Raw genomic sequence first — 10,779 nt, 5'->3', positions numbered from 1 at the left:
TTGCAAGTAATGTATTCAGCAGAAATGCCAGCCGCATTCTTTGGATAAATAACTCGCAATGAATAATTCAACCGGCGTCATCACTACGGGGCATAGGAACGGGATTGTTTTTGAATCATTTGGCCTTTTCTTCACAAAAAAGTTCAGCCCCAGATTCAGCCCCTGATGCGTTTCCAGCCCTGGATCTGGGGTTTGCTCATGGCTTGGACAGAGATGGCCTGGGGTCAGATTTGGGTCTGCACCGAGCCACCCTCGCTTCAATTCGCAACCTAAAGAAACTCCAGGAACGTGGTGTTTTATGGGATGCGAGTCAAAGCCACCCTTCAAAAAATGTAGCCTCAAAACCTTGTGAAAACAGCAAAACATTGAAAGTTATTGAGGAACCCTGGCTTAGCGCAGCTCACGGAGTAGGGAAAAGGCTGGTGGCCTTTGGAACAACTTCTCACATTAATTTTCTTCCAATGCTGACAGCTTTGATTTATTGCCTTAAGGCTGGTTAGAAAACACCCAGACGTGAGCGAAGCCAGGAGTTATGGAAAGAAAGGGAAAATATGGTAAACGTAGTGATGGATAGCGCTGGTAGACAGACAAACCCGGCTCTGCACTCCTCCTGCACCCAAATATTGTCTTAGAGTGAAGATGGGAACTGAGGTTTAGCTTGCACTTGCAGTATTTTGTCTTTCACTTCTCATACGTTGAATATTCTGCCAGAAACCCTCCGGGGACCATGGGTTTATTTTCCTTTTCTGTCAGCTGAATGCCAGCTGGAGCACCAGCCAAAGGAGGACTTGGAAAATGAGAGAGAGAAACGCAGCGGCTGAAAACGTTCTTGAAATGGTTTTGCTGTGAGAACTCAGCGCAAGTGACTCCTTGGCTTTCCCTTTCCCTGACACCGAGCAATGCTCCAGAGGGCTCTGCCTCTGTGGGTGACACCAGAACCCTGAGAGGCAGCAAAACCCGTGTTGATTCCTCCTTAGAAATCTCAACAGCGTCTGATTTCCCAACAGAAACGTGGTAAGATCATTTCAAGAGGGTTTTCTTGTTTGCTGAGAGTCCCTGGCTGCCCAGCGCTCTCGCACCCCTTTTGCCGTATCAAATCCCTGTTTATGAAAGACGAACTGGCCCTGCAAACCGAAATGAAGGGAATCACCGAGGAGCACAGCATTGTGAAAGCTGCCTCTAATTTCATCAATGGCTTTAAATATTTAGAGAGCGCAATGTAAACATCTTAAGAGCAAGCAGACGGGTTCCTCTCGATGCTCAGGACCGGGGGGCTGTTTGAACAGCGAGGCAGCTCGCTGGCTGTGGGACCGGCGGTTCAGACTTTCCACCAAAGTTGTCTGTGCTCGTGTCATTTTTTTCCCGCTCTCCCTTCAGCCTAAATTGTTGGCGCGGCGTCCCGAAGTGTTTCTCATTAGTAAACTTTGCATAACCTCCACGACTGTGGAGTACGAGGTAGCGGGATGCCAGCTGGAGCTGGCACTTGGCACGGGGCGCTGCGCCGTGTTTGCTTAGCTGGGTTGGAGGGACGGCCCGGCCTGGCCGGCGGGACACGGGACTGCCTTCGCACCGCCACCGCTGGCCCCGCTCCAGCCGTCCCGTGTCCTTCATGGGAACGCTTTCCACTTGTCGCTTCCATGCTCAGCCACAGCTCCCAGCAATCTGCCCCTACAGCCAAGTCCAACAGCCACCAGAGTATCGCTGGGGCAGTGGTACTCTGCTATATAAAGTAATGATGAGATTCCAGAGCGGCTCAGTGTGTATTTAATGCTGAATTAACAGTTTTTCAAGGGTAAGAAAGCCCCGTTTTCCCTTTTTTCCACCTCAAAACTCCCAGCAACTCTGATTTCTTTTAAAGGGTCTCACCTGAGCAGACAGGAGCCGTACGTGCAGCAGGGATCAGCACGCAGGGGCTGTCAGCAGACATCACAGCCACTGCAGACCACGTCTTTGTACCATCCACTCGTCAAACAATCAAGGCTATTATTTTAAATACGTGAATTTTCAACCCACACACACATTTATGCATAATTTATGTAATTTCCTAGGTATAGGTCTTATTTTCCTTTCTCCAACATGGAAAACAGCGCGTGAACTCTGAGTAGTTCTCAGATGCTGAATTCCAAATTGTCTGAATTAAATTTGAGTCCCGGTGGGTTCTGCGCCTTCCCAGTTGTTCATCACTTGCAGGGTTTATTACATTTCAGATGATACTATTAAATCCAGCCACCCCTAGAGATGCTGCTTAGACTTTGCAAGTCTAAAGAGCCAAAGAATCCCCAGAGCTGCTCCAATTTAGCAAAGCAGTAATTTAGGTTTCCTTTAAAAGGACGATGCATTGTAACTTCTAAAATGTTTTATAATATGTTTACAATTTCAATTTCCCTCCAATACCTTTTAGGAATTAAAAATGTCTTTTCCCCCAGTTTAGATCCTTTTTTTCTATTTAGCAAACATTGATTTTTACTCCCTTCCCCAGTGCTTTTGGCCACTGCCAAAATTAACGTGTCTTGGCTTTGCTTTCCAGCGAGTCCATCAGGGGACGTTAACGGGAGTGGGTCCTGCTCCCTCCTCCCTGGCATCAGTGGATGCAGCTGCCCACGACACAACCAAGGAGATTCGGAGCTGAAAGGGTCTTGGAGCCTGCGCGAGGAGTCCAGGTCTGTCTCGTGCTTTATGGGGGCTTTTATGAGACTGTTCACTTGTAAGAGTAGACACTCAAACATAGAGCTTTAAAACGCTTTTGTTTCATGCTGCGTGTTGGAGGGCCCAACATGCCTGGCTCCGAGTTGCTCGCTGAAATGTTTTATGGTGCAGACGTTGGCGAGACGCGTGGTAACACAGAATCCCAGCATGTGAGGAGTTGGAAGGGCCCTGGAGAGCTCCCCCAGTGCAACCCCTGCCAGAGCAGGATCACCAGAGCAGTCACACAGGAACACGGCCAGGGCTTTGGGTGTCTCCACACAAGGAGACTCCACAACCTCTCTGGGCAGCCTGGGCCATGCTCCATAACCCTCACACTCACAAAGTTTGGCCTCATCTTCAGCTTGAACCTCCTGTGCTCCAGCTTGGGACCATTGCCCCTTGTCCTGGCATTGGCCATCCCAGAGCAGAGCCTGGCTCCTTCCTCCTGACACTCACCCTTCCCAAATGGATCCCCATGAATGAGGGCCCCCCTCAGTCTCCTCTGCTCCAAGCTCAAGAGCCCCAGCTCCCTCAGCCGCTCCTGTGGTCCCATATGAGTCGACAGCATCCACTTCCACGTGCCTGCTAGCCTGCTTCTTTCAGGGGCAGCTCCTTTGGCCTTGCCTGGCCAAACATGACCCCCCAGGGGTGATAAAGCCCTGTGACAGCCCTGAACCATGCAGTCCTTGGCCATGCAGCCAAGGAGTCCTCATGGGATGGGAGGGACCTCCCAAGTTCAGCCCTGGTCAAAGGAGGGAAGAGCTGCCCTATGTGTTTCTAATGGGCAATGATGTGAGCTTCTAAAATCTCCCCTTGCTGCAGCTTAAGGTCGCTTCTAACACATGGAGATCAGAGAGAAACCTTCTCTGGGCCAAGGTGCTGCATCAGGGCTGAGCTTCATGACCTGGGGGTCTCTTACCACCAGGACCAGCTGCACGGGCAGGGCTGAGCATGGACAGCCCAGGGTGCAGGTCCCAGATCCGCAGGGAAAACTGGAGAGGAGGATTTGGGCCACGTGGTGCCTGTAAAAATGAATGCGAAATGTTTCAAAAGTATATGAAATCTGCAGATAGAGGGTTTTTAATGTTTCAAAAGTCTTCAATATTAACAAAAAAAACCTCAACGGGAGTTTAAACAAACACAGGCAAGTGAGTCAGCAAGAAGATGTAAAATCATCAGGAAAGGCTGAGTTTGTTTTAATATGGGGATTACTGTAAACACTGGGAGTGCATGGGAACAATTTGTAGCCCATGTGTTTTGAAATATCATAACTGGTGTCAGTAAACACATTAAAATTCGACTTCAAAGAGCTCTGTGGATGTTTGGAGTGTCACGAAGACATTGCAAAATGGGGATTTTGAGATGGAAACAAGTATGGGAGCAATCAAACACAGCTCCTATGTGAAGAAAGGGATCTTGTCGAGTTGTTAGAGCTAAGCATCTGTGATGGTGATTACTGCTTCTAACTGGCCAGGAGCTGCTTTCGGCCCTGATTCCTCTCAGCGTCCCCCTCGCCTGCCACCCTGACCCTGTTTGTCTCACCCCCCTGTTAATTCTCACTTCTCAGACCCCGTTCTTCTGAGCAGAGCCTGCCCGTGGCTCTTTGTTTCTGCAGCTCTTGGAAAAGCCCGTCTGCTTCCCAGGCGCTATCTCAAAATAAATAACCAGTTCAGTTTGTATCTGTACCAGAACGACCCTGTCCTCATGTGCTGCCAGGCTGGCTTGGTTCAGGCGTCCATCATCGCATTTGATGTGCTCGATTCTCCGTGCACCATGAACTAAAACCTCCAGGATTTTAGGCTGAGCATCCTCCATTCTGTCTTGTCTGTATTGTGAACAGAAGATTTTTGTCCCGCCTCATTCCCACTTCCACTGGGTTAAAACACCCCCTCTTCCCTCACTTTCCCTTCTAATCTTTATTTCTGATGGATTTGGATTCGCTTCATAAATGCACTCCTGTTTGTGACACAAATCATGCGCATGCTCCAGGTTCTATAACTGCTGGATCTTTCAGCTGTGCAAGCAGAGACTTCTAACACTTAAGCTTTAGCACTTTAATAAATCCTTTGGTTTGTTTTTGGGATATCCCAGAAAGTGCTAAATTACTACTGTACGTAAAAAAAGCAGTATGTGTCTGTTTAAGCAACTCTGCCTTGAGATTCGTGCCCACCACCACACGCCAGCCTCTTATTTTTTCTCATTTCCATCTTTTTGATGTGTTTCATCATTTCAACATGAATTATTTTCCCAGCAATCCGAAATGCCAGCCCAAAATCCACTTGGGAAGCAGCGTTGGTCACCCTGCTGACAGAGCCATGGCCACAGAGCGCTCTCTTCGCCAACTTTGGCCTCCCCATCCAAAGAAGGCAACAAGGAAACGGTAAGCCAAGATAATGAACATTTTAGGGGGGTTAACAAAGATAAAGATGTGTCTCAGTGAGGCGGCAGATGTATTTTGACTAAGAAAGCAGGGTTGTTTTATGGAGAAATTAATGCCAATTCGTGGAGCCAGCAGCTCCCCTCAGTCCAGTTCCTCGTGTGTCTCTCCACAGCTGGAGACCCCTGGCAAACATCAGAGGCCAAGGACAGATGGGGTCCCAAAAAACGAGTGATCTTCCTGCTCCTGAACCAGCTCTTGTCGTGTCAGGGTAAGTCGCACCGCCCGGGGAGCACGAAAACTGTCGATGTCTCATTTTGTCTCTGCTATGAGTTCAATTTAAGTGACACAAACAGTAATTTCACTTATTACAGACCCTACAGTAACAAAGTGAATTCACACGTGCCCTTCTTAAGGTGATTTATGACAGGACCAATCTGAGGGCACAGATGAGCGTTCCTGCGTCTAGGTTCAGCTGCCGTTTAATAATCGCAGTCAATATTCCCTTGTATTAATACTCAACACCATGTTCAAGACAGAGTGCTTCGCTGCAGACCACGCAGGAGTAAATGGGGCTTCTAGCGCGATGCATATAACAGCCTCTTAAATGATTAGGACACCTGTTGACATTAATAGAGAAGCATGCATGGAAACAAGTGTGCCACACACTGAAATATATGTACACAAATATTAAGAGGATTAGAGAAATTGCTCAAGTGGATAGAGCGGCGTTTAACACAAGCACGTCTGGAATCCAAGCAGAATGGAAAAAACATTCGTGGGGCTGATCCCTTGTTAGGTGGCTTTGTTTTTTAGTGCTTCGTCGGGGTATAAACGTCTCTGCGCAAGGAGGTCGTTTGCTTACCCTTAAAATTTCTGGTTAATAAATATCTTTGTTTGGAATCTGCCTCTAATTCATAACCAGCTTCATTTAGGAGCTAGCACCTTCGCCATGTGAGCTGCAGGAAAAAGTAATTAAATTTAATAGAAGCCACCCTTGCTTTGAAGCTGCCCTGGATTTAGAGCCACAAGGAGAAGCAATTAAACTCTGGCAGCCAAGGATTCAAACTGAAGTTATATAGTGACTTTTTTTGTTGTTTTTTAAAGGAAATTTTCTCTGCAAATGGATTTGGATTGTCAGATCTGGTTCGATTCAAAGCTATAGAAATGCCCTTCTTTGGGAAATCTTCTCTTGAAGGAAAATTAAAAAAAACCACCACAAACAACATTTAGATGTGTAATGGGGATCGGTTGTGAAGATTTGGGGTATTTTTAATCCTTCTGCACAAGCTTCCACAAAAGAGTTTGCTCTCAGCCAAGTGGTGAGTGGAAGAGGGAGGCGCGGAAGGAAGACATCTGCGTGTCTGTTTATTTGCAGGCGGGTCAGCTTGTCAGCAGCCCAGGATATGGATTCATTAGGGAAGGAATTTCGCTGCACTAGAAGGCATCGTGAGCATTGTTTGAAGCTGTCAGGGGTTTTTAAACCGGCAAGAAGCAGAAATTGTTATTTCACTGGTGTGATTTTACCAAAAAATAGTCTGTAAGTAACAAGAACAGGTAAAAAAAAGACTCCAAAATGCCATAATCGCTGCAAAACATAGTTCTACCTGTTTAAAAATATTTTGAGGAGTTTCCTATGCATATCAGAAAGGATTTAGTTAAAGGTGTGCTTCCAATGCAGACATTCAGAAAAGCAAACTGGTAATTGAGTTAATGCTTACAGGGAGGCAAAACTGTCCCCATCTTCACCAACTCTTGGAAATATTTGTAGAGCCTTAGCTAAGCCAGAGGCACATGAAAAATGTCATTACTGCCATGCCTGTGGTGTGCAATTGGTGCTTGTCTGGTCTGCTCTGGGGCTCATTGCGGGGATGCGGTCGTGGTCCGTGGGCTGTGGATGGGTCAGAGCTGGTGAATTGATGATCCCCTGGCTGGAGCCGTGGAGAAGCTGCCCTGGCCGTGCCCAGATGAGGTAATGTGCCGGAAAAGCCCATTATTGCATCACTGGCTGTTGAGGGGTGGCTGGGGCAGACACGCTGGGAACGGCACACTGTGCATCCCCAAGGCTTCCCGAGCAATGGTGACCAGGCTCTGAAAGGGGAACTGTCGACTCCTCGCAGAATGTTTCACCCCAGCATTTTGGATGTCCCAGCTGTGATCTTTGACAATGGGTCTGGGTTATTCAAAGCAGGTATTGCAGGTGACAGCAGCCCGAGGTCTGTTTTTACAGCCATCGTTGGTCACCCAAAAGTCCAAGCCATGATGCTGGGAGCTGGACAGAAGGAGTGTTACATCGGAGAGGAAGCTCAGTCCAAAAGAGGGGTCCTCTCTTTGAATTACCCGGTTGACCATGGCATAGTTACATGCTGGGAGGATATGGAAAGGCTCTGGAGACACGTCTACGATCACGAGCTGAGAGTCAAAGCCAGTGAAAGGCCAGTGCTGCTGACTGAACCCCCCCTGAACCCTCTGAAGAACCGGGAGAAGATGACAGAGGTCATGTTTGAAGGCTTCATGGTGCCAGCCATGTACATCGCGGTCCAGGCAACTCTGGCCCTCTACGCGTCCGCCCGCATCACCGGTATCGTCGTGGACAGCGGGGACGGTGTCACCCACGCCGTCCCCGTGTACGAAGGATTCTGCATACCCCACGCTGTCTCCAGGCTGGACGTCGCTGGCCGGAATATCACCGAGTATTTTATGAAGCTTCTTTTGGAGAGCGGGCACAGTTTTGTCAGCACAGCTGAAAGGGAAATTGTGCGAGATATTAAAGAGAAGTTGTGCTACGTAGCTTTAGACCCCGTCCAAGAAATGAAAAAGAAGCCAGAAGATATGAGGGGATACAAACTGCCTGATAACAGTATCATCCATGTAGGCAACCAGCTCTTTCGTGCACCAGAGACCCTTTTTGTGCCTGCAAACGTTGGAGTTGAAGCTCCCGGTGTGCACCAAATGATCTTCAACAGCATCATGAAGTGCGAGATCGACGTGCGCAGGAATCTTTACGGCAACGTCCTGCTCTCGGGTGGGTCCACGCTCTGCCCTGGCCTGGAGGAGCGGATCCTGAAGGAGATGAAGCTGCAGGCGCCCTCTGGCATGTTCGTGAGGATCGTCGCACCCCCCGAGAGGAAATATTGCGTGTGGATCGGGGCCTCCGTCCTCACCTCCCTGACGTCTTTCAAACAAATGTGGGTCACCAGGAGCGATTACAACGAGTTTGGGGCAGCTGTCATTCACCAGAAATAACTGAAGGAGAGAGAACACCACGTGAACTGGATGGCTTCCTACAACACCGCGTGAGCAAGAAACCCCGCTGAGAGCCGACGGACCTAACAGGTGCTACAGGTTTTTGTGTGTTTATTGGCTGACAGAACCTGTCTGAAAGTAAAACATTAAAAATACTGGTAATGAAGATCTCATTGTTCATCGTCTGCCTTCCCCATCCCCTCCGCAGTTTACAGGGATATGGTAAGGCCTTGACTGACTCGCAGCCTGCCTTGGTGCCCTATGGGGAGCAGCAAACCTCCTCTGCTGGGAGACTTCTTCCCTCTAAGGTCTTTAAGATATCTGAGGTTTAGATTCTAAAACTAGCTTTCACATTCATTTTTGACCTCATTAAAAACATTTCCTTTAGAAACCCAGCAAAACCCCAAACAGGATCCAAATATAAATCAATGCAAATGCAATTACTGTAACAGACCCTCCTCTGTGCCTGAGGGCCTGAAAAAAACCCATCGATTCTCTGCTGTAATTTAGCTGGGATGTGAGAACACCCCGTTTCACTTCCGAGTACCAAATCAAAGCGCTCCACGCAGCCGGGTCCCCAAAGAAGCCGCGTTGCCGGTGCGGCCGCAGAGCACTGTGAGCTCATGGCTCCAGAATGTTTCGTGATGCCCCGTGCCAGCGGCCGGGCACAGCCCCGTCCTGCGCAGGATGTCGGACCCACCGGTGGCAGGGACCCGCGCGGTCATTTTTGACATCGGCTCTGGGCAGTGTAAGACCGGTCTGTCGGGGGAGCCGGTGCCCCGTTCGGTGATTTCTACTGTTGTGGGATACCCCAAATTCAAGCTTGCCATGTTAGGAGTGAGTCATAAGGACTACTATATAGGGGAAGAAGCCCAGTCCAAAAGAGGCATTTTGTCCCTTACTTACCCCATAGAAAATGGGATCGTTAAATCCTGGGACGACATGGAGAAAGTTTGGGGGTACCTCTACAAAGAAGAACTCCAAATGAATCCGAGCGAGTGGCCCGCAATGGTGACCGAGGCTCCCCTCAATCCTTTTTCCCATCGAGAAAAAATGGCTGAGATGCTGTTTGAGGGCTTCCAGGTGCCTGCCCTTTTCGTGACTCTGCAGGCGCTGACAGCCCTGTACGCCTGCGCCCGCACAACCGGACTGGTGCTGGACAGCGGTGACGGCGTCACCGCCGCGGTCCCCATCCACAACGGCAATTACCAGCTACAAGGCATCACCAGGCTGGATTTTGCAGGCAGAGGTGTGACCGAATACCTCGCTAGGCTCCTCTTGGAGTCCGGGCACTCCTTCGTAAGTACAGCGGAAAGGGAGATCGTCAGGGACATGAAGGAGAAGCTGTGCTATGTTGCTCTAGATCCCAGCCAGAGTATGCAGGAAAAGCCGGAAAAACTTATACACAGGTACGTTCTCCCTGATGGAAGGGTTGTCAAGGTTTTTTCCGAGCTCCTGAGGTGCTTTTTGTGCCCAAAGAGGCAGAAATCTCAGGGCCAGGGGTTGGGGACATGGTTCTGCAGAGCATCACCAAGTGTCCAGGAGACATCCAGGCTGACATCCTCAGGAATGTGCTGCTAGCGGGAGGTTCGACTCTTTTCCGCGGCTTCAAGAAGCGGCTTCAGAAGGAGCTCCAGGAAGAAGTTCCCGACACAATTCCTGTCAAAATCATCTCGCCCAAAGATCGGATGTACTCCACGTGGGTTGGCGCTTCCATCCTTGCCAGCTTAAAGACCTTTAGGAACATGTGGATTACCAGGGAAAAGTATAACGAGGTTGGAACGACAGTGCTGCGGGAAAATTGCTTTTGAGAGCTTCAGTAGGACCATCCAGGAATTCTTCTCAAGTGCCAATCTGAACAGCTGGAGAGCAGTTAATAAATCAGCACAAAAATAATTGATTTATAGTAAGTGTTTTTATAGCTCGCTAAAGAAAGGTCCCTTGTGCATTGGGTTGAAGAAGGAGTCCTTGTTCGGAGCATTTTGGCTATCCGAGATGTTGGTTTTAATTCTAGAAAAGTGTTGATCCCTGCTAGAACTGCAAACAGTTTCTCAGACTTTTAAACACTTGAGAACAAGCCACCTCCACCCCGTGCCCGTGGGGGCTGGCTCCTCGCCACTCCCCGTAAACTTCCAAAGAGTGCAGAGAGACTTCGGATGGAGAAATAGAGGGCTCGGGGGTCTTGCTGACCCCTGGCCATGGCACTGGAGGTCTCTGGGAGGAGTGTAGAGGGGAATGGGCTTCTCAATTTGGTTTTGCTTGCAGAATGGCCATCAGTTGATCTGGGGGTTCAAGCAGAGCTCTCAGACCTGGAAGTATCTCTACACTTCTATCGTATCATGTAAAACATTGCCTCCACTTGTCTGTCTGCGGGGTTCACTAATATTCTAGTGTAAAGACTGTGTGAGACTACGTGTAGATAACTTAATGTCAGTGTGTGTTATTTCACAGAATCACAGAATCCCAGACCG

At 49.0% G+C, this 10,779-nt stretch overlaps 1 protein-coding gene and 1 pseudogene across 1 annotated transcript; both read left to right on the top strand.

Moving 5' to 3' along the window:
• Positions 1–794: 794 nt before the first annotated feature.
• LOC104535464 (actin-1-like) lies at positions 795–8,308 on the top strand. Its single transcript, XM_010187099.1, has 2 exons — positions 795–816; positions 7,215–8,308. The coding sequence occupies exon 2, from the start codon at positions 7,322–7,324 to the stop codon at positions 8,306–8,308; it is 987 nt and encodes a 328-aa protein (XP_010185401.1). The 5' UTR covers positions 795–816; positions 7,215–7,321.
• Positions 8,309–8,995: 687 nt separating this feature from the next.
• LOC104542705 lies at positions 8,996–10,119 on the top strand (annotated as a pseudogene).
• Positions 10,120–10,779: the final 660 nt, after the last annotated feature.

The sequence above is a fragment of the Mesitornis unicolor genome, unplaced genomic scaffold (genome assembly GCF_000695765.1).
Source record: "Mesitornis unicolor isolate BGI_N332 unplaced genomic scaffold, ASM69576v1 scaffold43046, whole genome shotgun sequence".
In the NCBI taxonomy this organism is placed as follows: domain Eukaryota; kingdom Metazoa; phylum Chordata; class Aves; order Mesitornithiformes; family Mesitornithidae; genus Mesitornis; species Mesitornis unicolor.
The sequence above is the reverse complement of the archived record's forward strand: the minus strand, read 5'-3'. Positions and strand labels throughout refer to the sequence as shown.

What these genes read in the sequence shown, in the direction of transcription:
- LOC104535464 (XM_010187099.1), top strand. Translation starts at nt 7,322, where the DNA reads ATGATGCTGGGAGCTGGACAGAAGGAGTGTTACATCGGAGAGGAAGCT.